This window comes from Phocoena sinus, chromosome 17, assembly GCF_008692025.1.
Source record: "Phocoena sinus isolate mPhoSin1 chromosome 17, mPhoSin1.pri, whole genome shotgun sequence".
NCBI classification, from domain to species: Eukaryota; Metazoa; Chordata; class Mammalia; order Artiodactyla; family Phocoenidae; genus Phocoena; species Phocoena sinus.
In genome coordinates this window covers 42,522,679-42,550,266 of record NC_045779.1, presented here as the reverse complement: position 1 = coordinate 42,550,266, position 27,588 = coordinate 42,522,679, and the positions used below count along the sequence as shown (strand labels likewise).

Here is a 27,588-nt window from a genome sequence, read left to right as displayed (position 1 = left end):
TATGAGGAGGGTTGAGGTCTAGGGGAATGTAGAGAATAGAGGAGGAATCTGGGAATTGCAGACCTGTTACCACCCATAGGCCCAAAGGGACTAGCAGTGTTGGGGATGAGGACAGAGTGAGGGATAGAATGAAATAATTTCAAAGGTTCTTCCTAGCTTTGACATCTTAATGATTGTCTTGTTACTTCCGAACTGTTATTCTGTGGATCTTTAATAAATGCAAATAAGTATAAATTCTGTAATAACCTCTCTTGTTCACAGAATTTGACTTTAGGTTTCAACAATGAATGGTCTTAACAAATTTAAAATAACTAAGTTTGGGGGAGAATATAATGGTTTGAAAATAAATCATGTAAGTTTATTACATAGCAAAACTTAAAATAATGCAAAAAGACTGTTAATAGACAAGTGTAATTTGGATTAATGTTTACAATATTCTCTTCATATTCTTTGCTCGAATCGTCAAAAAACTCTATGATACTACATCTTGACAATTTCTGACAAAAACAAGCAAAGTCATTACATAGCAGCTGTGAATGGTCATAAGAAAGATATTTATAGATGAAATTTAAGGTTAAGCAGTACACACAGAATATGGATGCAAGGAGGGGTTTAATTGAATACTTTTCCATGCACTATAATTTGTGATAGTTTTGCCAGGTTACCCAGTTGAACAGCTGGTAAGGCCACAGCACACTGAATCTAGTGCATGAGAGATCTCACTGCAGTAATTATTTTCTTTGTAATTAGACCTAATTATTGTGAGGAGTTTGTCCACAATCAAATCAAACAAGAATTTCCAGAAGTATCCCTATTACTGGGGGATGGCTGGGGGAAAACATAACCAATAATTATAATGAGAACTAGAGAGGGGAGCGTGGGCAGTTAGCAGTACTTCAAACGACTGCTCAAGATGTTTGGGAGGTATCCTTGGGAAATCCAGAGAAATGAGTCAAATCAGACTGGGGCAGAAGCAATGAAGGCAAGTGAGGAGCGGCAGCTTTGGGCCACTTCAAAGCAACGTGCCCCAGGCCGGCAGAGAGAGGCTCTGGGTCCTGACTAGGCCTCACCCTCTCGCCCTTCCAGTCCCAGCTCCTTTTTTCCCCTGCACTAGGACCGGCCCCTCCCTCCGCCCTCGGCTCCGCCCACCAGTCTCCCTCTCCAGCGCATGGCTCCGCCCACCCTTCCCCACCCGCAGCCGGCGGCCGGCGGCCGAGGGGCGGGGCGGGCCGGGAGGCGCCGTACTCGCCAGCGGGCGGGGGATCCGCTGCGGAGTTACGGGGAAGTTGGTTGGAGTTCCTGGAGTTTCCTTCTGTGGTTCCCCGGGCTCGGCCGGCCGGTGACCCGGCTCTTTGCCCGCTCCGACCTTCGCCGGCCACCTGGTACCTCCTTCTGCCCCCAGCCGCCATGGAGCAGCCGCCGGCGCCCAAGAGGTAACGAACGCGGGGCGTGGGGAGAAGGAGGGGGGCGGGGGCGGCTAGGCCCGGGGGGGACCGAGACACCTCTCCCAGACTGTGGGGCCCTGAGCCTGGCGCGCCGGGGGTCGCGAGGCGGGTCCGAGTGCCGAGCCGCATCTGTCCGTGGGGCGAGGGGGCCCGAGGGGAGGCCGAGCCTCGCTTCCCCCGCGGCCCGCCGGGCCTGGCGCGGGTGGAGAGTCGGTGGGCAGCGCTGGGCGCCCGGCGGCCGGACTCCTGGGGCGGGTGGAGTTTTCCCTCGTGGCAAGTTCACGAACTGGGAGACGTAAAACTAGGAAATTATTGGGCTGCTTACAACCATGTAGGCTTTCCTGTCAAATGTTTTCCATAATATTGCCTTTTTTTTTTTTTTTTTGAGAAAGCGGGTTGTTTATTTACAGTTCAAGGAATTAAATATTAATAGCTACACAGCCTTGTAAAACTTAGTGTGGATATGCTGCACTGACAGGTGTTCCTCTCCCCTTCCTCCGCAAGTTCAAAAGTATTTATGGATGCAAGACAGTAGGAATCTTAAATTAGAACCCCTCTGCCATATAGTATATATATTTTTTGGGTTTGGTTTTCTTTTAGCATGTAAAAATAGTGATGCTTTGGTATTTACTGTTAGTTTATATTTATTCTTTGTTATATTGGAAGTGTACGAGTACACAGTAGATACTTTTGAACTGGTATTTGAAATGATCGTGCGAAGCTGAATCAAGGCTGTCCATTGATATAAATTCATAATGTGCATTTTCTCCTTAAGAATGAATCAATCAACTGATGCTGGATAAAACATTTAACTTCAGTCTCTCATTTTTAATTTATAAACTAAGGGTACTAATCTCTCTCCCATAGTGCTGTTGTGAAGAGTAAAGAGTGCTTTGATACTTAGAGATCTTTAGATGAAAGATGGTATATTCAGGAACATGTAATAATTAAAAAGGTAGGAACTTTGTGAGCTGTTGTGAATTGTGTGACTAGACATGTGAGCCTTGAGGTCTGGGAACCATCTGTTCAGGTGAAAAAGGGGGGTTGTGGAGGAGTTTCCAAAAGACACCTGCTGTCAGAGCCCTTGATAGATTCTTTTCTGGCATTTTAAAATATCCCAATTCTAATATTGATTTGGCACCCAGTTTTAATACTATAGAAGAAAACTGGAATCAGTGTCTCTCCCCCATCTTGTTTTGGAAGAACTGTAAGGGGCACCTCCAAGATAGTACCATAAGGCCAAGTTGAATAACTCTGAATTGGAGTACAAGTTCTCTGTATTGATTAGCTCTATTCTGAGTTATCAGAGTTTCACTATAGACGTAAGAGAACCCCTGCCTTGCAGGGACATTAGAGAACCTGGAGGGGTTGGGGGAGGGGTGGGTGGTATATATCACTGTTCCATGGTGACTTATACTTTCAAAGTGGTGGTTGCACATTTAAGAGAGTTATTTTTAGCTCTCTTCAGAGAGACATGTTCATCCAGGAAGGCATTTCTAAAGAGCAAAAGATATGTGACAATCCCATATATTTGAGTATCTCTTAAAATTTTTTTCATAGCGTTTTCTTTTTCATAATATCATTTAATCCTTATAGCAACCCTGCTGAGTAGGTTGGATTACAGACATTAATCCTGTTTTTATAGATGAGGTCACTAGGGGGGTTTGCCACATGGAAGGCTACGACAGAGATAACTGACAGTGAATTTTTGTGTTGCTCCTCTTAATCATTACCCTCTAATAATGAAATATAGCTACCATTTTTTGAGGTCTTACTATTTGCCAGGAATTTTATATATACATTCTTTTACTTTATTGTCTCAAGAAATAGGAATCCTGGCTCTGCAATTTACTATGCTAGTTCTAAATTTAATTTCTTTATCTGTAAAATGTGTTTTGGAGTAAATGAGGTCAGATGTAAAGCACTTAGCACAGTGCTTCATGATATGTTCAATAATGTTAGTTGTTAGTTTATATTTGACTCATTAAATGAAGCTTGGAGAGATTAAATAAGTTGGTCAGGTGGAGGAGGTGCCAGAACCCTGGGTCTGATTGGCTGCAAGGGCTGTGCACCCGCTCATTGTGTGCAGTGATGCCTCTTTTTGAAACTATGCTTGCTTTCTTAGCATTCCATGGTCACCTCTTTCTATAATCTTCTGGTCCCCTTTGTTCTATTTTTAATCTGTGTAAGAAGGCCACTTGGCTTTTCTGCTGTGAGTAGCTCTTCCTTAGGGCCCATACATTTTTACATGGTCACATATATGTTGCTGATGCTCAAGTCTGTATGACCAATAGCTGCTTCTCAGTTAGTATTTTTGTTTTTTCTTCGTGTAGAGCCATTCTTTCATTATCCTATTTAGTTTAACATTAGATCCTATCAAATTTTCCATCAAAAAGTCTGTGGATTCATTCCCCCCCCCCTTTTCGTTCCCAGTACTACTATCTCATTCCAGGGTTTTAAGACCCTCACTTGATTTATAGCAGCGCCTTCCAATTGGGCATTGTGGTCCAGTGATTATCAAAAAATTTTAACAGCAGAAACATTTTAACAGCAGAAGGGCACTCTTTGGAGTAGGAGCAGGGCGCCAGAACCTAGTTGCCAGCGCCTTACCTCCTTCTATTCCCCTTTTGGTGTCCTACAGAACCTCCTAATGATCCATAGAACACTGCTTTAGTTCATCCTGCACATGGCTTCTGATTTTTTTTGCTAAAACATCACTTCAGTCATGCTACTCCTTTTTTTTGGATGGATTTTTTTAGTTGACTTAGTACCCAAGGCCCCTATCACTTGATCTCAACCTTAACCCCCAGCCTTTTGTTACTTATCCAAGCTGAATCTGTCCTTCCAAAGTTTCCCTGTTGTTCTTTATTTAGGTTATAGGCTGTGGGTACTCTCAGCTTTGCCTTTTTTCATGCTTTTCCTTTAGAAAATTTGTGTTATTTTTTTTGCTAGTAATCTATGTTTTATTCAAGGCCTGTTTTATGCAGTATCTTATTTGAGTACTTCCTAGCCTAAGATATTTCTTTTTATTCCTAATATGATATCCATTTGAGTATCCATCTTCAAATTGTTCTTTTTTTAATTACAAAATTTTAGACACCCAAAAGATAATGGGGACAAATTTAGTAAATACTTACATATCGCTACCCAGCTTAAAATATTCCCAATATAGTTGAAGCCCCCTAAGTATATCTCTTCTCAATTGCATTCCCTCCCCATCCCCCAAAGGGTTGTCACTGTTCTGAATTGGGTGTGTGTCATTCCCATACATGGCTTTATACTTTTAGCCTGTTGTTCATATATATCTGACATAGCATTAGGCCTGGGTGTTAGGCCCAGCTTTGTCACTGACTTTGAAATTTGCTTCTTTGGGTATCATTCTTCTCCTCTGGGAGTTGGAGATTCCAACTGTGCAACCAGATCTGAGAATCTAGTGATTAGATGATCTGTAAGGTCCCTCTTATCCTCGCATTATTGATTTGGTGTCCTCAACAAGGTTCGTGTTAAACATAGGCAGTAGATGTGGTCAGCTATGTCACTAACTTGAGGATCAGAATGGCTTTTAGATTCCCCAGATTTCCTTAATTGTTTGTCACAGAGGTCTTCAGAAATCCTTATTAAAATGAAGTCATTCTGGGAAGGGAAATCCATTAAATGGTTATTAATTATTAGCATTTTGGTACTTTGAGTTTATCAGATTTCTTTGTAGGGGTAGTACTAGGTGACAGCAAAATGACCACAGAATAGGTAAGTTTTGATAGGTAGAAAGGGACCAAACATGGGGTCTTCTCCAAGTAGAACATTCATAGAAGGGGAGGTGGTTCTCTGTGATAGACAGGTGGGCAGCATGAGAGCGCTGGCTGCTGGAGGGAGGGTAGTTATATACAGTACTAGTCAAAGCGAGTAAAGAAAATCATTGTTCGTGAGATATATTTTACCAGATAGGCTTTGTTTCCGTTAGGTTATAGGATTAATTGTTATTTAAAATCTATTAATAGAGGTTTACTTAGAGGACAAGTTGGTTTGGAACAGTGAAAACACTGGAAGGATAATAAGAGAGTAAGCTACTGAAGCATATTTACTCTCAAGATAAGGAGAGTTCTTTTTAAATTTTATTTACTTATTTTTTAAACGTTTTATTTTATATTGGAGCATAGCCGATTAACAATGTTGTGATAGTTTCAGGTGCACAGCAAAGCGACTCAGCCATACATATAGGTGTATCCGTTCTCCCCCAAACTCCCCTCCCATCCAGGCTGCCACATAACATTGAGCAGAGTTCCCTGTGCTCTACAGTACGTCCTTTTTGGTTATCCATTTTAAATATAGCGGTGTATACATGTTGATCCCATACTCCCTGACTATCCCTTCCTCCCATCCTTCCCCCCTGGTAACCATAAGTTCGTTCTCTAAGTCTGTGAGTCTGTTTCTGTTTTGTAAATAAGTTCATTTGTATCATTTCTTTTTAGATTCTGCATATAAGGGGTATCATATGATATTTCTCTTTCTGTCTGACTTCACTCAGTATGACAATCTCTAGGTCCATCCATGTTGCTGCAGATGGCATTATTGCATTCTTTTTAATGGCCGAGTAATATTCCATTGTATATATGTACCACATCTTCTTTATCCATTCCTCTGTTGATGGACATTTAGGTTGCTTCTATGTCTTGGCTATTGTAAACAGTGCTGCAATGAACTTTGGGGCGCATGTATCCTTTTGGACCATGTTTTTCTCCAGATACATGCCCAGGAGTGGGATTGCAGGGCCATATGGTAGCTATGAGTTTAGCTTTTTGTTTTTTTAAAAAATTTTATTTAATTATTTATTTTTGGCTGCATTGGGTCCTTGTTGCTGCACACAGGTTTTCTCTAGTGGCGGCGAGTGGGGGCTACTCTTTGTTGCGGTGCATGTGCTTCTCATTGCAGTGGCTTCTCTCGTTGTGGAGCACGGGCCCTAGAGCGCGCAGGCTCAGTAGTTGTGACGCGTGGGCTTAGTTGCTCCGTGGCATGTGGGATCTTCTCGGACCAGGGCTTGAACCCATGTCCCCTGCATCGGCAGGTGGATTCTTAACCACTGTGCCACCGTGGAAGCCCTGTTTTTAGTTTTTGAAGGAACTCCCATACTGTTCTCCATAGTGGCTGTACCAATTTACATTCCCAGCAACAGTGTAGGAGGGTTCCTTTGAGAGTTCTATGATTTAAGCTATAGTTGGATTCTGTGGCAGTTTTTTTTTTAATAGTGTTAAGAGGTGGTTAGTTTGGAGAAAGTGAAGTTAAGATCGAAGTCAACATGTTAGGATTACAAAGTGCATTCACACAAATGAAGAGTGAAGGTAAGAAAGCAATCATTTTATAAGGCAAAGTTTTGCTATGAATGAATGGATTATCAGTCAAAAGATAGATTATGGGGCTTCCCTGGTGGTGCAGTGGTTGAGAGTCCGCCTGCCGATGCAGGGGACATGGGTTTGTGCCCCGGTCTGGGAGGATCCCGCATGCCGCTGAGCAGCTGGGCCCGTGAGCCGTGGCCACTGGGCCTGCGTGTCTGGAGCCTGTGCTCCGCAACGGGAGAGGCCACAACAATGAGAGGCCCGCGTGCCGCAAAAAAAAAAAAAAAAAAAAAAAAAAAGATAGATTATGGAATGAAAAATCCAAGGTAAAGTGACAAAGATATAGAAGGGTAAAGTAGAAGGTATTCATATGTTCTTCAGCATGAAGAGCCCACATCAGTCTGTAGCATCAGTGGCTCTGACATTAGGCTGGAAATTAGGAACAGAGGTAAAAAGACAACAGGGAAAACTCTCAGGAATTGAGTTGGATGGGACAAAGCAACAAACCGGATAAGTAGATAGTAGGGTGTCAGGAAAATCATGAAGATATTGCAGTGAGAAAATAATGGGCTTCAGTTTATGTCTGTATGCCTAATTCAGTGTCCTTGGAACGTTAGAAAGTAAAATTCTTGTGTGTTTATTATCAGAGAGATTCACTAAGTGGAGAACTCCAGTTGACCTTGAGAAGATGGATTCTTAGAACTCTTAAACAAAAGTAGCGGCCTCAGTGGGTTGGCCCTGGGGGAAGCTTCCAACTTCAGTGGCAGGCAAATGGAGGAGGTGTTCTAAGTAATCAGTGAGCGAAGAATCCAGCGAACAGGAGCATCTCTTTGCATTAATGACTTGGTCCCTAAAGCATATCTGTCCTCCCTTTGGCTTTTCTTGGTTAATTTGGGGTGACACCAACTCCATTAGAATTGATTTAGGCCCTGTAGATGGGAAAAATCAACTGGCTCTTCCTTCCTAGAGAGAGGGAGTATGACAGCATCTGGAGCAGTTCCTGGTGAGCAGACTTCAGTTGTACATTAAGACAGGAGATAAACTCAGTCTTTAGTCAACTCTAGGCAATGATTAACTTATCCATTGTTCTTTAAGGGGCTGAGATATAGCATGTATTGGTACAGAAGAATTTGTTAGAAACATAAAGAAAAAGGTAAATGTGTGTTAAACACAGCTAGGTTGAAGTTTGTTTTTCTGCAGTAATCCCAGAAAATTCCAGTGGTCATTCCAGAAATGTGTATTAGTAAAGCTTTAAAAATAATGGGTTTAAATTGAGCACTTCTTGTTTGGTTATAAGGGAGGAAAAGTGCTTAGAATTTAGTTTTTCTAGTTTCAAGGAAGTCTCTGTAGAACTAGGGGTACTGTCACTTCAGGCCATCATATATTATGGCTTTCACTGTCTCTTTTTTTTTTTTTTTTTTAATATTGATGATGAGACCCAAAAACAAGTTTCATGGAATGAACTATGTGTGATGTTCTCTGGTACTTTTCTATTTTCTGTTCTGTTAGTTCATTGAAAAATTGCTGGTCATGACCCACCAAGTTATTTTCATGACCTACTAATCAGCTGCGATCTGCAGTTTGAAAAACATTGTTGGTCTATGTAGTTGTGACAGTGAGGAAATGGATTTCATTTCCAGCACCATTCCTGATGATGGTATTACCAAAGGAATCCGGAGTGGTATAATTGTAACAAGCTATACATACAATAGAGATATTCTTTTAAGATTCTAAAAAGGGAAGAGGGGAAGGGAAGAGAGGAAACCATTATTTAAAAACTACTGTATTTTGAACACTTTATATATGTCCCAATTAAGGTATGGGAAAATGGAAAATGATTATCCATGGTGTCTGACAGAGTTTATAAAGGCAAATATAATACATGAAGGTTTCTTTGAGGCAAAGGCTCTTTTGCTTTCTGGTGTAGAATGACCCTGCACTGGAAATATCCCACTGTAATTACGATGACATCAACTTCTGATTCCCTAACAGCTCCACCCTCTCTGTCTACCAGAGGTCTTTAGATTTTTTCTTCTAAAGTGAAAATTGATACTACCTGATAAGAAATTTTCTTTTTTATTTGTCCCAAGCTGCTTTTTTGTTGTGATTTTATTTGAGTTGCCTCATATGTTAGGGTTACTCTAAGTTCAAGAAGTTTTTTAGCTCATATTGTAGAACAAAGATTCTATATTTGAAATGTCTTATTACAGTTGTTTTTTCTACACAGTCTCAAGTTGAATAAATGAAGTAACAAATATGTAAACAGACATGTATAAAAATTAAAAATAAGTCCATTGCTTGCATGCCATGAAATTAAGGTGCAGATTACGTTGAACTTCTTAATAGTACATCAAAGGATATATCTTTAAAAATGACTTTGTAGCAAAATGAGAATTAACAGGAAGCTCTTAGCATTAATGATAATTAATATAGGTGTACATGTGGTAGTACTATATGTGGGTTCTGAATTAGTCTATAGATTTTATATAATACCAGACATCTTAGTAAGGAGGTAAAATAGAGTAAATTTTTCAGATATGTTGATATAAATATTAGTATCTTGATACACTTATAAAACTGGGGAAATCGTTGAGCATATGTGATTCTAAGGATGAGTAGTTTTTGTCATGTATTCAAAATATAGAATGTTATTCTCTATATAGATCATCTTTTGTTTTTTGCCTTAGCAATTGCTTTCTATATCCCTACTTTAAGAAAAAATTGAAGTATAGTTAATTTACAATATTATGTTAGTTTTGAGTGTACAGCAAAGTGATTCAGTTATATGCACACACACATATATATTCTTTTTCATATTCTTTCCCATTATAGGTCATTACAAGATATTGAGTATAGTTCTCTGTGCTGTACAGTAGGTCCTTGTTGTTTACCTATTTTACATACAGTAGTGTGTATATATTAATCCCAAACTCCTAATTTATGCCCCCCATCCCCTTTGATAACCTTAAGTTTGTTTTCTATGTGTGAGTCCACTTCTGTTTTGTAAATAAGTTCATTTGTATCATTTCTTTAGATTCCACATATAAGTGATACCATATGATATTTGTCTTCTCCTGACTTACTTCACTTAATACTATAATTTCTAGATCCATTCATGTTGCTAAAAATGGCATTATTTCATTCTTTTTATGGCTGAGTAATATTCCATTGTGTGTATATATACTACATCTTCTTTATCCATTCATCTGTCGATGGACTTTTTAGGTTGCAGATCATTTTTTCATTTTTAGAATTTTTGGTTTTCTGAAATCATGGGACCTAGAGTTCTGTAATTGGAAAGGAATGCAAATTAAAATTATTTTTGAAATTTAGGTGAGCTTTTTACATATTTGAAGCAAGCATAAATTAAAGAGAATAGGCAGTTAATTTCCTTGACTCTTTCTCTCTGGAGCCGCATTATTTTTCCCATTTGCTGGGTTACCCCATTCTCCTGTTTCTTTCTAAAAACTGACTTCTTTTACTCATTGATTATTGCTCATGGCAGCAATTGACTATCATCCTTGAGTTCATTAATTTGTTCATTTATTCATATATTCAGTAATTGTTAACTGTCTTTCAAATGTCAGATGCTGGGTACATTGTTGAATGAAACAGATGAAATCTTTGCCCTCATAGAACATACACTCCAGTTGGAGCTTGAGCTATGAAGGGTAGAAGTAGTATGTATTGATAGAGAAAAATGGTGGAACCTGCTTCCTAAGAAGGTACTTAAGCTGTGAACATGAGGTTGAGAAGTATTCTGTGTGAGTAGCCGGAAAGAGTATTCCAGGAAGAGGGAAAAGCTGTGAGAAGACCTGGAGGTGGGAAAGAGTTTAGTGTGTGGGAGGAGTTGAAATAAGGCCACCGTGGCTGGGTTGTAGAATGGGAGAAAGTGGTTGGAGATGAGGTCAGAGAGATGGGCAGGGATTCAATGATGCAGGCCATGGAAAGGAATTTGGATTTAAGTCAGTATAGTGGGCTGTCATTAAAGAGTTTTAAGTGGAATTTTAAGCAGTTTATATTTTTAAAAGATCATTCTTGTTGCTTTGGGTAGAATAAATTGTAGAGGGTTATGAATAAAAGCAGGCAAACAAATGAGTCTGTTGCACTTGGTTAGAGATGGTGAAGTCAGTGGAGATGGAGAGAAGTGGACAGATTTCAGTTATGTTTTGGAGTTGGAAATGAAAGACTTACTGATAAATTAGATATGGGGAATGAGGAAGAAGGAATCAATTCTGGCTCCTAGGTTTTGCGTTTGAGCAGCTTGGGGGATGGGGAAAGGCTGGGAGAGGAACAGGTTAGGTATCTATAATCTCTTTCTTAGAATTCCACATTCTCAGGAATGTGAATCTATTCCACCCAAAATGTGATATTAGGTGGTTCCCTTAGAAGTGGAAGTGGGTAGGGAGGAAATGATGGGCACTGACTTCCTTTTTCAACCTCTTGTTTTCACCTCATTAGACTAGAGAATGGAAAACAGATTAAGCCTTTGTTAGGTGTTGAATTGTTTGGGTGACCTGTTATTTAAGAAAAATCTTTTTATTGCAAAATAAAACATCAGTAAAAAACAAATGTGTGGTTTGATGAATTACTGTAAGTCAGACACCTTTATAATCACCAATCAGGTTAAGAAACAGAATTTTGCCACCCTCTCAGGAAGCCCCTTCTGAGTGCTCCATCGCAATCACAGCCACCTCTTTCCACATGTAACCATTATCCTGACTTCTATAGTAATAACTTAAATGTACATTGCTAGACACTGTAGGTTAGTCTTGCCGATTAAACAATAGTATTTATATGAGTTGTCGTTTTTAATCTTTAGGTTGGTCCTCCATCTTTTTTCTTTTCCTTTTCCTGTTGAAGACCCAGGCTGTTTGAATTGTAGTTTTCCACAGCCTGGATTTTGCTGATTGCTTGCTCAAAGTGCAGTTCAGCATGTCCCTTTGTCTTCCATACTTCCTGCAAATGGGCAGCTGGATCCAGAGACTGGATCAGGCTCAAGTCAGTCCCTTAGGCATTATTATAGGTGGTGTTTGGCAAGACTATATGAGACAATGTCTGGTTGCCTCTCTTTTTTGTGATGTTAGCAGCTGTTGATGGTTCTTGCTTATTTCTGTTAATTTGTTGGGTGTTGCAAAATGGTGAAATTCTAAATACACCATTTTGTTTTCATTTATTAGTTGGAATGGTTTTATAAAGAGTCACTTTTCTCATCCTCTGTTTGGTTACCCAGTGGTATAGTTTGTAAAGGAAAGACGGGATAAATGCTTGATTCTTTCCCTTTATTTACCTGTGTTTAAGATAATCAGTTCCCTGTTTTCCTCCAAAGGGGACCAATTATTTTTTTTTCTCTTTTTTAAAATGCCATTATGAGCTGATGGATGTAAACATATTTGATGGATTTAATCCATTGCAGTTACTTTTGCTGAAGCTCAAAGTGTCCCATCTTTGATCAGTGAGAATCCCTTCAGGAGACAACATGACCTGAGCGGTCTTTTGACAGCTTCTTTGCTCCGTGCTGTGATAAGAAATTCAGGGCTCATCTTGACCATCTTCTGTCCCAGATCTGGAATCAGCCTTTTCCAGTAAGCCCTACTTTTAGTGAGAGATGGTATTTCAAGACCTCAACCCGGGCACTAATATGATGTTATTTTAAAATAGTGTTTTTATACATAGAAAATCCTAAAGATGCTACCAGAAAACTACTAGAGCTAATCAATGAATTTGGTAAAGTAACAGGATACAAAATTAATGCACAGAAATCTCTGGCATTCCTATATACTAATGATGAAAAATCTGAAATGGAAATCAAGAAAACACTCCCATTTACCACTGCAACAAAAAGAATAAAATATCTAGGAATAAACCTACCTAAGGAGACAAAAGACCTGTATGCAGAAAATTATAAGACACTGATGAAAGAAATTAAAGATGATACAAATAGATGGAGAGATATACCATGTTCTTGGATTGGAAGAATCAACATTGTGAAAATGACTCTACTACCCAAAGCAATCTATAGATTCAATGCAATCCCTATCAAACTACCACTGGCATTTTTCACAGAAGTAGAAAAAAAGTCTCGCAGTTTGTATGGAAACACAAAAGACCCCGAATAACCAAAGCAATCTTGAGAACGAAAAAAGGAGCTGGAGGAATCAGGCTCCCTGACTTCAGACTATACTACAAAGCTACAGTAATCAGGACAGTATGGTACTGGCACAAAAACAGAAAGATAGATCAGTGGAACAGGATAGAAAGCCCAGAGATAAACCCATGCACATATGGACACCTTATCTTTGATAAAGGAGGCAGGAATGTACAGTGGAGAAAGGACAGCCTCTTCAATAAGTGGTGCTGGGAAAACTGGACAGATACATGTAAAAGTATGAGATTAGATCACTCCCTAACACCATACACAAAAATAAGCTCAAAATGGATTAAAGACCTAAATGTAAGGCCAGAAACTATCAAGCTCTTAGAGGAAAACATAGGCAGAACACTCTATGACATAAATCACAGCAAGATCCTTTCTGACCCACCTCCTAGAGTAATGGAAATAAAAACAAAAATAAACAAATGGGACCTAATGAAACTTCAAAGCTTTTGCACAGCAAAGGAAACCATAAACAAGACCAAAAGACAACCCTCAGAATGGGAGAAAATATTTGCAAATGAAAGAACTGACAAAGGATTAATCTCCAAAATTTACAAGCAGCTCATGCAGCTCAATAACAAAAAAACAACCCAATCCAAAAATGGCAGAAAACCTAAATAGACATTTCTCCAAATAAGATATATAGACTGCCAACAAACACATGAAAGAATGCTCAACATCATTAATCATTAGAGAAATGCAAATCAAAACTACAATGAGATATCATTTCATACCAGTCAGAATGGCCATCATCAAAAAATCTAGAAACAATAAATGCTGGAGAGGGTGTGGAGAAAAGGGAACACTTGCACTGCTGGTGGGAATGTGCATTGGTTCAGCCACTATGGAGAACAGTATGGAGGTTCCTTAAAAAACTACAAATAGAACTACCATATGACCCAGCAATCCCACTACTGGGCATATACCCTGAGAAAACCAAAATTCAAAAAGAGTCATGTACCAAAATGTTCATTGCAGCTCTATTTACAATAGCCCGGAGATGGAAACAACCTAAGTGCCCATCATCAGATGAATGGATAAAGAAGATGTGGCACATATATACAATGGAATATTACTCAGCCATAAAAAGAAAGGAAATTGAGCTATTTGTAATGAGGTGGATAGACCTAGAGTCTGTCATACAGAGTGAAGTAAGTCAGAAAGAAAAAGACAAATACCGTATGCTAACGCATATATATGGAATTTAAGAAGAAAAAAAAAATGTCATGAAGAACCTAGGGGTAAGACAGGAATAAAGACACAGACCTACTGGAGAACGGACTTGAGGATATGGAGAGGGGGAAGGGTGAGCTGTGACAGGACGAGAGAGAGTCATGGACATATACACACTAACAAACATAAGGTAGATAGCTAGTGGGAAGCAACCGCATGGCACAGGGATATCGGCTCGGTGCTTTGTGACTACCTGGAGGGGTGGGAGGGAGGGAGACGCAAGAGGGAAGAGATATGGGAACATATGTATATGTATAACTGATTCACTTTGTTATGGGGTAGAAACGAACACACCATTGTAAAGCAATTATACCCCAATAAAGATGTTAAAAAAATAAGTAAATAAAATAAAATAGTGTTTTATTTACAGATAGGAAAACTGCCTCATTCTTTCAAACTATGGGCTAATCTATCAAAAAATGTGATGGCACCGGCAGTTTTGCACTTCTTTCCCTGGATAATATCTCTACCATACATTTATGCTTCTAAGTTTGAGTCAGAAATTGGACATATATAGACAAATTCTGTGGTAGAGACTATTTAGAGTGGACTTTTAGTTTTGTGTTCTCCCTATCTTACACTGGTTACCATTTGACCCACTGTTATCCTAATAACCACCCTCACTTCTTTCCCACCTCTAAATGTTTCAGGTGACCTAGTTTCTTCTTTTCTTAAATGAAAAAGAGAAAATAAAAGAATCCAAGACAGATAACACTACTAGTGATCTGATCAGATTTCAGGCCTTACTTTTAAGGTAGACCTTTTAGCTTGCCTTGTCTTGCATACATAAAAGTGTGTCTGTACAAACAAACAAAATTCAAGGGCATCTTGAGGCTGCTTTATAAATCCAGCCCTGGCTAATGAATTGAAAATGAAGCACATCCAAGATATGTTACTCCCTTTTAGCTTTGATATTAGCCCCTCTTGTTAAGTTTTATTGTGCTTTTGAATAAGTAAAAGGAGATATTTGTCTCAGTGACATAGTTGGTAAATTACACTTGCCACTGTGTCGTATAACTTTATAAAGAATTAGTTTTGGTATAATTATTGTATTAAAAGACATTAGGTTGCACTTATAAGTTGATATGTGAATTAGTCTGTCAGTGCAGTCAAATAGCAGCCAGTAAACATTTTCCAATGATAATATCTATTCAAACATTTTTAATAATTAGTGAGATCTGGATCATAGAGAGAGATTGGAGAGAAGCGATCGCTCTGAATAAAATTTATAGTTTACTTAATTCCTAAGAATTATAAAAAAACAAAGATGAAATTAAGCAATGGAATTTCATAAAAATTCCAGTGGAAATTAAAAATATATGTACTAGTTAACTCTTGAGAAGAAAGTATTTTGATAATTTTCTTTTCCTTGTAGATTGAGTTTTCCTTCAGTGCACTTGAGTCTCGTTGTATACTTCCCAGGTCTTTTTTTCTTTTTTTTTCTAATAGAAGAGAATTCAAGTACCAGGCCAAGATAAGAAAATGGGATCACCCCACTCCTTTATATACAGACTTCCAGCACTCGATTAGTCAGCTTTAATTAATATTCATAAAACAGTCATGTGATGTGAAACAGTCTCCCAAAATAGTGATATGGTGATAGCTTTAAAGATATTCAGCGTCATTGGGAAGTGTGGTGTACCACATAATGGATTTTCCAAATAAATGAAATCAACCACTTCAAGCATTATACTCTTAAAATATTTTAAAAACACTTTTAAAACAACCACCCTTGATGGAAATTCATTTCAGAGGGAGGACACTTGACCCAGTCTTCTGAGACTGATCATTTGCTTTCTTGATTACTTAATATTAATTTAAAATGAATTTTAATTTATAAAAACCCATTAAGAAGTTAATGGAACTGTTCATAGTCTTAGTTTATAGAAATAGTTAAGTGTGCTATTTTGGTGTGTTAGAAGCTTTGTTGCTGCATATAGCTGGGTTTTTTCCCCCTGAATCCAGTCTTGTGTTTTACTGTCACCCGTCGTTTCTCATTGCTATGCTCCTCTCTAAACTGCTGCTTATCTTAGAAATAATGATCTGACCTAACAGTAGCTCTCCCTTTGCCAAAGTAAAGTACATCCTCTTTGTATCAGTTTTTGCTTACCAAAGACCTTTTTCTCTTCTGGGTTCATAGTACATCTTGAAATCATCTTTTGACTAAGAACATTATTGTGCAGTGAAGGAGAGAAAAATTATTCAAACTTTGCTAAATTTCTAAAATTTAATATGAAAATAACCAATTTTTTGCATCAAAAAGGAACAGGATTTTACCCTAAAAATCCCACAAAATTCCCAAGTTAAAACAAATTTCTGTCATTTTGGAGCATTACTTAGATTTTGAGGACTCATGGTATTACCAAACTGAACTGGTGTTTCAGAGGCGTATTTGTATTCCTGTACAAATACAATAACATTATATTTGTAGTACTTTATTTTTAAGTTCTGTGGGTGAAGTATGTAAGCTATTTATCTTTCATATAACGATTGAATTTTTTTCTATTAGACAAAGCTGGAATTTAAAAATTTTATTTTTATTTCTTAAAAAAAACCCAAACAGGTGAAAATAATCCCAGTTTACAAAAAGCAAAAATTATTTTCACAAAGCACCAAAATCATGAACTATTTCACAGTCTTTTCCCCTTAATTTATTTACAAAGAACCTCAGAAAAATACTGAGAAGTGGCTTCCTATGTGCTGTTGCTGGGTACTTAATCAAACTGCGCTGAGAAATCAAGCAAAATACCGTCCATCTCTGAAAACAGCTGAAAGCAGCCACTGTCTCCACAGGCTGCCCCACACTTCTATTCATGAAAGCCTGTAAAAATTATGCAGAAGTCGGAGTACAGAACTCATTGAATGATACAGATGTTAATACTGTTAGTTTAAACTTTCCTTGAAGTTACACTTTTATTAAAGTGGTTATACCTTTAATTAATGTGTTGATGTTTGGGGTTATTGCAATTAATTCTAGTATTGTTCTAGGGATGGAGTGAGGAGTTGAGAGTGTGTAGAGACTAAATCCTCATATTTTATTTTCAAAATTTCAGATGTAGGGAAATAAATGAGAAAGAAGACATATGAGTAAATCCAGTTTTTAAGTGTAGGTAGTCTCTTTAGCACAAATCATAGTGGATTTTTTTATACAGTAGGTTCATGAGTAGACCTTGCAAGTTTCATGTAGACGTCTCCTCTTTTATTTTTAATCAGTTAAAGATTCTATTCCCTTTTTAAGTTCTCAAATCTAGGTATAGTTGTTGAGTATTTAAAAATCTTTATAATGAACTGGATTAAAAGTTATGAGACAGGTCTGTCTCTTTCTTATACAATTATTTTTAACTTTTATTTTAGTAGGATGTGAATATGTTGGAGCTGTTTCAGATGTGCTGTTTACACTGTATTTTCTGGATTTGTGTTTTTTGAAAAATGAGTTATTAAGAAAGTAAATGCATTAACATATCTTTAGGGCTGGGGAGTATATCTCAGTGTTTGTTAACTTCATATAGGTTTGTTACAAGAAATTAAAAGGAATCATGTCACTTTCCAGTTGAGGCTAAGTGAAAAAATTCTTGGGAAAAAAGTATGAAAGACTCCAAGGGTGAAGGAAGGAGAAAAATCTCAACTTTTTCTTTAAAGCTCTTTGCCAGGAAATAATAATTTTAGAGTACTTTTGGGCAGAGAGCCAAACCTGAGAGGAAATGGTTTGATAGAGTTGAAAAACAAGACTTTCATTTAATTATAAAAAGTCTTCTATCCATTGTAGAGCATCTGTTTTCTGAGTTGGATTTCAGCTCATTCTAGTGCCACTAATTAATTAAACCCTCATAAATTTTCATAGTTTTGTAAAGTAAATACACTATCAATTATACAATTTAATAAATCAATTATGCAATTTATCAATCATACAATTTAATAAATATCAATTATACAATTTAATAAATAATTTAATACAATATCAAATTATATCTATCATACTATTAAAAAAGTGATAATTACTAGGGAAACAAGAGCCAGAACTTTAGAGTCAGGTAGACCATGGTTCTAACCTTAGCTTTGCCATTTCCTGCAATGCAATGGTAGGTAAGTTACTTAACTTTTCTAAGTCTTGGTATACTCACATAAAATGGAGGTGATAATAGTACTTTCTCTTTGGGTTTTGTGAGGATTAAATGAAGTCTATAAAAATTAAGGAGAAGTCAGAGTATGGAACTCACTGAATGATACACATGTTAATGTTGTCAAGAATTTGAACTTTCCTTAAGTTATACTTTTATTAATGTAGTTATACTTTTAATCAGTGTATTAATTGTTTGGGATTATTGCAGTTAAGTGTAGTGTTTATCTTGGGGTGGGAGTGAGGAGTTATAAGTGTATAGAGACTAAATCCTCATATTTTATCTTCAAAATTTAAGGTGTAGGGAAACAGATGATTGTAAATAAGTGATTGGTAAAGCATTTATCTCTGGAGAGTCTCCAAAGTGTTTCAAAAATGTGTCTGGCATTGTTGATATCTTTTGAAGAAACACGCAACTTTCCGGGGAATAAAGGACAGTTTGCACTTGGATACATATATTCTAGTTGAGTTTAAAAAAAATCAGTTTTATTACTTCAGAGCTAAACATCTACTAAATATTTACAAAATGTTTAGCCTTTAAAAAGCAAAAGGGAGCAGAAAAAAAAATGACCCCTGAATTTCATTAGTTGGAGGTAATGTATACTTTCTGTGGTTGAAGTAGAAAAGATATTTGATTTTGTGGATTTAAGATTGGATTCATCATTGTGTAATTTAGAAAATGTTCCGTTATTTCAAGCTAACTTTGAGACTTAAATTTTACATTTGGCTGCGCTGTGAAGCTTGCAGGATCTTAGTTGCCCGACCAGGGATTGGACCAGGGCAGTGAAGGCGCCGAGTCCTTACCACTGGACTGCCAGGGAATTCCCATCTTTGAGACTTGTTGACATTGTTTAATAATGGAATGTTGAAGGACTAAAGAATAAAAACCTTTCATGTGTTTTAAAGATGTATGACTTTTCTAACAGTATTCAAGATGAAATTGCTAGGTTTGAAGACTAGAACTTAATTTTAAAGGAGATATTGTACGTAACATCAAGCATAGTGCTTAGCACATAGCACTGATTACAATATAACTGTTAATAACAGTTATGACATTAAATAGCTACTATTAGTAGTAATAAGGCTACCAATAATGTCATCACTAAAATATAGAGAAATTTGCCAGAAGAGAAAAAGACATTGAAAATTACAGAGCTGAAATGAGGTAGAAGGTGCTCTACGAAGGTGGAATCTCTGTTCTCTCAGAGCTGGAAGTTTTTTCTCTTTTGCTGGATTTGCTCTCTGGCCAGGTCCTCTTCCTCAGGATTAGTTTCCTAAGAGATCTAGAGAGGATTCTAATTATTCTTGACTAGGGAGCCAGATCTAGCAGTGTAGAAAGCCTTCCTTTGTGTTTCTATTTAAACGTCTTTGGCCAAAACAACCCAAATAAAAATGGGCAAATACTTGAATAGATATTTCTCCAAAGAAGATATAAAAATGTATAATAAGCACATGAAAAGATGCTGAACATCACTAATCATTAAGGAAATGCAAATCAGAACCACAATGAGATACCACTTCATACTCTTTAGGATGGCTATTATAGAAAAACAAACAAACCAGGAAATAATAGGATGTGTCTGGGACGTGTAGCAATTGGAACCCTTGTACATCACTTGTGGGAATGTAAAATAGTTTAGTCACTGTGGAAAACAGTATGGCGGTTCCTCAAAAAAATTAAACACACAATTACCATATAGTTCAGCAATTCCACTTCTAGGTAGATACCCGAAAGAATTGAAAGCAAGGACTCGGGGACTTCCCTGGTGGCGCAGTGGTTAAGAAACCCCCTGCCAGTGCAGGGGACGTGGGTTCGAGCCCTGGTCCGGGAGGATCCCACATGCTGCGGAACAGCCGAGCCTGCGCGCCACAACTACTGAGCCTGTGCTCTGGGGCCTGTGAGCCAAACTGCTGAGCCCACGTGCTACAACTGCTGAAGCCAGTGTGCCTAGGGCCCGTGCTCCACAATGAGAGAAGCCACCACAGTGAGAGGCCCGGGTGCTGCAGCGAGGAGTGGGCCCCCCGCTCGCTGCAACTGGAGGGAGCCTGCGTGCTGCAAGGAAGACCCAACTCAGCCAAAAAAAAAAAAAGTTAAAAAAAAAAAAGAAGCAACCCAGATGTCCTCTAATGGATGAATGAATAAGCAAAATGTGGTATATACATACTAGAATATTATTTAACCTTAAGAAGGAATGAAATTGTGATACATGGTACAACATGGATGAATCTTGAAAACATTCTAAGTGAAAGAAGCCAGACATAAAGGGACACATGCATTTTCTATGGTTCCACTTAAATGAAGTACTTAGAAGAGTCAAATTCGTAGAGACAGAAAGTAGAATGGTGGTTACCAGGGACTGGGGGAAGCGGGAGATGGGAAGTGTTAAGAGTTTAGTTTGGGATGATGAAAAATTCTGGGGATGGGCCACCGTGATGGTACTTAATGCCACTTAATTGTACACTTGATAGTTAAAATAGTAAATTTTATGTACATTTTATAATAATTTTAAAAAAACCTTTAGCCAATCATGAGCTTTCTCCTGTTATTTAGGTCCTTTAAGACCGCAAGGAAGAGAGGTATACAGATTGTCTTCAGTAATAGGATTTTATTATAAGGATACTCAGAAATGTGCGTGGGGTAACATGGGAAGGTGCCTAGTCAGCTGCTCATTCCCTCTGAGCTTCAGCGTCTCTAAATATGGGATGTGGAATAGGCTCCATGAATAAGGGGAATGGCAGCTTAAAGTCACTTGGAATAATGACTTGAGCTTCAGTGACCTTTGTCGTCTTTGTTCACTTAGCATTTATACTTAATGAGATCTAAGGTTAACTGGGTCATTTTTTAACCATGAAATTTGGAACATCACCATTGGCCATTTCAGCCCTTGTGTGGTTGCTTTTGGCCCCTGGATCAACTTCTAGCCCTGTGTAGTTTTTATTGCTGGGATGGTAAAGCTGATTTAATTTGAAGCAGCACCTGATGAGCCATAACAACTTATACAGGAATATAGGTTTTCCCCTTTAGCACTGTGTGACAGGTGTTTTGAAGTTCCATTAGCTCTAGTAGTTAGCAAAAGTTTTTTGTTCACTTGTTTATTTAGTTACTGAACAAAAGTTTATTAAACAGTAGTATATGAGGTTCTGTGTTAGGTACTTACTGGAATTACGAGGGTGAATAAGACATGATCTCTAGTTTCATTTTTTTTTTTTTTTACATTTTTATTTATTTATTTATTTTTGGCTGTGTTGGGTCTTCGTTTCTGTGCGAGGGCTTTCTCTAGTTGTGGCAAGCGGGGGCCACTCTTCATCGCGGCGCGCGGGCCTCTCGTTATCGCGGCCTCTCTCGTTGCAGAGCACAGGCTCCAGACGCGCAGGCTCAGTAGTTGTGGCTCACGGGCCCAGTTGCTCTGCGGCATGTGGGATCCTCCCAGACCAGGGCTCGAACCCGTGTCCCCTGCATTAGCAGGCAGATTCTCAACCACTGCGCCACCAGGGAAGCCCCTCTAGTTTCATTTTTGATTGTATCTTTAAGGAAGTGGTTAACTGACAGGCAGAGCAAAGGAGAAAGATTATGTAAGAGTATGGACATATAGAAGTATGACCTATGTATCTTGCATCATGTATAAATCACTATACAACAGCTGCTTTTTATACTGCAGTGATTGTGTGATTATTTTTGTTATTTGAAAATTCAGAACCTTTAAAAAATAGTCCACTGTAGATAGAGTTAGGTAGTGGAAATGAGGTGAGTGCGATGTTCTTAAGCTCACTGTTTAGTGGCTGTAATAGTACATTTCAGGGGATTTCCCTGGTGATCCAGTGGTTAGGATTTCACACTTTCATTGCCGAGGGCCCAGGTTCAATGCTTGGTTGGGGAACTAAGATCCTGCATGCCACGCGGCTCGGCCAAAAAAAAAAAGTACCTTTCAGAGTAGGGATAACTGATTTGAAGATGAGAAATTCCTGGGAACACTTACAAAAGAAGTGTCCACCTTAAAAAATATGACTGATGTATGATACTTGATGTAGTAATTGTCCAGTATCCTTTGGTGTTTGCTAGCTTTGAAAGAGTGAGAAGCTCCATACGGTATATTGGACAGACATTGGTTTGATTCTGTTCTGTCATTCATTACCCAAGCGACTGGGGAAGTCACTTAAGCCTTAGTTTTCTTATCTAAAAACTGAGAGTGTTTTAGTAACTACCAAAAAGGTTGTTACAGAGATTAAATGAGAAAATGCTTGTTAAGTGCTCTGCACAAGGCCATAAAAAGCCCTGATAAATGTTAACTACCTTTATTACTGTGTGTCATTTAGCCCTTATGTATCTGTCTTTCCTACTAGATTAGGAGTTCTTGGTTGTTAAGGGCTGTATCTTAATTTTCTTTGCATTACCCAAGCCGGAAGCTTGTCTACAAATTGTCAGTGCACATTAGATGAATATAAATGGATGACTTTTAAATCTGGTTTTATCATTTTTTTGTATCCATGTTGAAGATTTGTTTTAGAAACAGTAGCTTTCTTAAAGATAGTATTTCCTACTGCTCATGCTGCTCAATATCAATAAAAACCAAACAACCCAATGAAAGAATGGGCAGAAGATGTAAATAGACATTTCTCCAAAGAAGATGTACAGATGGCCAAAAAGCACATGAAAAGATGCTCAACATCACTAATTATTAGAGAAATGCAAATCAAAACTACAATAAGGTTATCACCTCCCAGGTCAGAATGGCCATCATCAAAAAATCTACGAACAGTAAATGCTGGAGAGGGTCTAGAGAAAAGGGAAACTTCCTATACTGTTGGTGGGAATGTAAATTGATACAGCCACTATGGAGAACAGTATGGAGGTTAAAAAACTAAAAATAGGACTTCCTTGGTGGCGCAGTGGTTAAGAATCTGCCTGCCAATGCAGGGGACATGGGTTCGAGCCCTGATCTGGGAAGATCCCACATGCTGCGGAGCAACTAAGCCTGTGTGCCACAACTACTGAGCCTGAACCTTAGAGCCCGCATGCTGCAGCTACTGAAACCCGGACGCTCTAGAGTTCGTGCTCCACAACAAGAGAAGCCACTGCAATGAGAAGGCCGCGCACTGCAACGAAGAGTAGCCCCCCCCACTTGCTGCAACTAGAGAAAGCCCGCACACGGCAATGAAGACTTAATGCAAACCAAACAAAAAACAAAAACAAAAAAAAAACAAACCTAAAAGTAGAACTACCATATGACCCAGCAATCCTACTCCTGGCCATATACCCTAGAAAACTATAATTCAAAAAGGTACATATGCCCAGTGTTCACTGCAGCACTGTTACAATAGCCAAGACATGGAAGCAACCTAAATGTCCATCGACAGAGGAGTGTGTAAAGAAGATGTGGCACATACATACATTGGAATATTACTCAGGCATAAAAAGGAACAAAATTATGCCATTTGCAGCAACATGGATGGACCTAGAGATTTTCATACTAAGTGAAGTAAGTCGGACAGAGAAAGACAAATATCATATCACTTATATGTGGAATCTAAAAAAAATAGGCAAATGAACTCATTTACAAAATAGAAATAGAGTTACAGATGTAGAAAACAAACTTATGGTTACCAGGGTGTAAGGGGGAAGGGATAAATTGGGAGACTGGGATTGACATATACACACTACTATATAGAAAATATATAACTAATAAGGACCTACTGTATAGCACAGGTAACTCTACTGAATACTGTGTAATGACCTATATAGGAAAAGAATCTAAAAAAGAGTGGATATATGTATAACTGATTCGCTTTACTGTACACCTGAAACTAACACAACATTGTAAATCAACTATACTCCAATAAAAAATTTTTAAAAAAAGGTAGTATTTCCTAAGTAGTTGCAGGATTCACTCATAAGAATAAGATGGTTAACAGGTAGTGTTTTTACTACTTCTGATGGCCTTGGTCAGTTTATTAATTCAACCTATGGAAGCAACCTTTCTTTTCGGGTATAAAATGATTTTGGAAGGCATTTCATGAAATAATTATTGAATCATGAAGAAAAATTTTAATTTTGTTATGAGATACAATTTTAAAAGTTACCCCCAATTACAGAAAAAAAAATGTATTTTACAAACCTTATGAAACAAAAGTGTAGAGGAGAGGAGAGCCACCCCCAAAATCAAACCTTATTGCCTGGAATCTTAATATATTTACATGTAGCAAACATTTGAGTTTCTGTTGTATTCCAGGCACAGTTTTTGGTGCTGGGGAATATAGCAGTGAACAAAACAAAGTCTGCCAGTAATTTGGGTGCCAGTATGTGTTGTGTGCATGCACATATGCAGATACACCCACGCTTAAAAGAAAAAATGAAAATGGTTTAGTCTCTGCACATTATTTTGTAACCTACGCTTTTTTTCTTTTAGCAATATATTAACTTGTTTTAAATCAGTGAGTTTTTCTACAACATGACTTTTAGTAGCCAATTGATATCTGCTTGAATGGATGTTCCATAATTAATTAATCTATGTTTAGACATTATTTACTTCTAGATTTAGTTATAAATAATTTACAATGAATACATGCTTTTTTTTTTGTTTCCAGTCATTTCTAAGACAACTGAATTTGATTTAATTCCTATCATTTACTCTTAAAAAAAAACTTTTTTTTTGGAAAATTTCAAGCATAGTTTTGTAAAGAAGAGAAAATACATCTCTGTGTACCCATTACACAGTTTCAATAATTACTAAGTTCTGGCCAAATCTTGCATAATTTATATTCCATACACACATCCATTCTTCATTATTTTGAAGTAAACTCAGATATCATATTATGGAATTCTTAAAAAAAATTATTTTATTGAAGTGTAGTTGATTTATAATATTTTGTTAGTTTCAGGTGTATAGCAAAGTGACTCAGTTATATATATCTGTGTATATATATATTTGATAATATGTGTACTTCAGATTATTTTCCAAGGTATTGAATATAGTTCCCTATGCTATACAATAAATCATGTTGCTTATCTATTTTATGTATAGTAGTATTTATCTGTTAATCCATACTCCCAATTTATCTACCCCCCCACCTTTCCTGTTTTGTAACCATGTTTGTTTTCTATGTCTGTGAGTCTGTTTCTGTTTTGTATATAGATTCATTTATTTTTTTTGATTCCACATATAACTGATGTATATTATTTGTCTTTTTCTGACTTAACTAAGTATAATATTCTCTAGGTTCATCCATGTTGCCACAGATGGCAGTGCTTCATTCTTTTTATGGCTGCGTAATATTCCTGTGTGTGTGTGTGTGTGTGTGTGTGTGTGTGTGTGTGTGTATGTACACCACATTTTCTTAAGCCAGTTGTCTGTTGATGGGCACTTGGGTTGTTTTCATGTCTTAGCTAAGGTAAGTAGTGGGTGGCATTCTTAACTATTTCAGTATGCATCTCTAAAAGATACAAATATTAAACAAGGTATCACCATATTATTATCTGAGGTATAATTCTAAATTATTCTTGAAATGGTAAATATTAAGGAGAATTTGGAGATAACTAAGACTAGTCTATGTAGAAGGGTTTTTCCCTCCTGAGATCTTGGAAAAAATATTAACAGAAATTCTTACTTTGAACAGGAAACACAAAAGTGGGATAAGCTTATGGATGAGGGTTAGGTTAAAGTGGGCATTTAAATGTTGAAGTATTAAAGAATTTGATTGTAGCTTAAAAAAGAATTCTAGTGCTGAAAAAACAATGTGGGAGAAGACTGCTGTTTTTCACTGTATTAGCAATGACATAATAGATTATGTTCTTTCCTACTTTATGAGATAGAAAGTCAAATGACAGAAAAATCAGATTGTATTAGCCATTTATTTGAAAAAAGATAATTCTAGGTATGTCTGCTAAAGTATGTAATAAACTATATCTTGATAGTTCCATGAGAGAGATATCTTGGGGGTGACTTGTTTCTCCACAAAGTTCCCTGGTACCTGAGAGAGTACATGTTCTCAAGGGACTCAGTCTAGAATAACTTTTTTTGGACCTGTGATTAAAAACATATATTTTGGTGAAATTCTGAGGTGTTAAAAACCCCAGTATGTCAAATACAAATGAAATTATGCTCATTATATCGTGTTTGCCAAGACAGGAAAATGTATTTGTGTGTATTTTAAATTGGCTCTTAATTATGCGTTTTTTTTAAAGCTGTAAGGGCTTTAAAAGCAGACAGTATAACAATTAAAATTAAACCATAGCTGAAATGATCAATTTTCATTTAAAACACCAGAAAGGAAAAGAGGAAATGGAGACAAAACGATGAATAGTTTACTAAAATAAATCATGTGTTTTCACTTGACAAACACCCCTGAGACCATCTTTTGCATAAGTTAAATTAGTAACATTTCAGTTGTTCCACATGTTGAGAAATAAGACAAGTGGACTAATAGAAAATTCTCTAAGTTTTACTGGATTCACGTGGGGGACCTATGACTTGTTTGTTTAAAGTGAGCCAGATTGCGAGCCTACTTTAAGACGTTTATAACTCCCAAAGAACTAAGCGGTGGTTAGATTACCTTTTGGCTTAGTATTAAACAGATTTGTTAATATAATGCTGTCTCCATCACTATATCATATGCGTGACTCATCTTGAGTTACTTTGTGCTTCCTTAGCCATGAAGGACGTGAAGCACAGGGCAAAGTTACAAATATATTTGAAAATTTAGGAAACTGACTTCTTTTTCTGGTAGGGATATATTTTGGTTCATAGTATCTTTCTAGTTTGCTCTTTTCCCCCTGCTCATTAGCCACTTACTATTTTTATTTTTTTCTTACCTGGTCCATGTCTTCAGCCATTCTTTTGCCAGTATTTTTAACTTCCTTGTCTCATTGTTCTTCTATGGCATCTGCCTGGCAGAACGGCAAATTCTACTTTCTGCCTTCTCCTTGCCTATCTTAAGACTTCTGAGCAGTGCGGAAGGAAATAAGAAACCTCAAAGATTGCCATTGGTCTCTAACCTCAACAAGAGAAAGATTGCCGTGGTCTCTAACCTCAACCAGGCCTCCAGTGCTATCTAGTAATCCTGTTAAACTTCATGAGACTTAGGATTTTGTTTTGTTTTTGCTCTCCACTCTGGCTATTTCAGATATAGTTATACATCTTCAAATATCTGATTTTAACTTCCTCACTAACAGCAGATGAACATCCCTCCTACTTCATAAAGCGAATAGAAGCCAATATATGAGAACTCGGTCAACTTTCTGCCGCCAGCTTACTGTCTTACCTATAACGCGGCCTATCCTTTCCTCCTATTATAATGGTAGAGGTATCCCCA

At 37.6% G+C, this 27,588-nt stretch overlaps 1 protein-coding gene across 1 annotated transcript in view; it reads left to right on the top strand.

Annotated features, from left to right (window-relative positions):
- The first annotated feature begins 1,229 nt into the window (after positions 1 to 1,229).
- STK3 (serine/threonine kinase 3) overlaps positions 1,230 to 27,588 on the top strand; it is a 327,530-nt gene continuing 301,171 nt past the window's right edge. Inside the window, exon 1 of the mRNA XM_032610392.1 lies at positions 1,230 to 1,433. Within this exon, the coding sequence (XP_032466283.1) occupies positions 1,408 to 1,433 (26 nt within the window). The 5' untranslated portion in view covers positions 1,230 to 1,407. The remainder of the gene's footprint in view (positions 1,434 to 27,588) is intronic.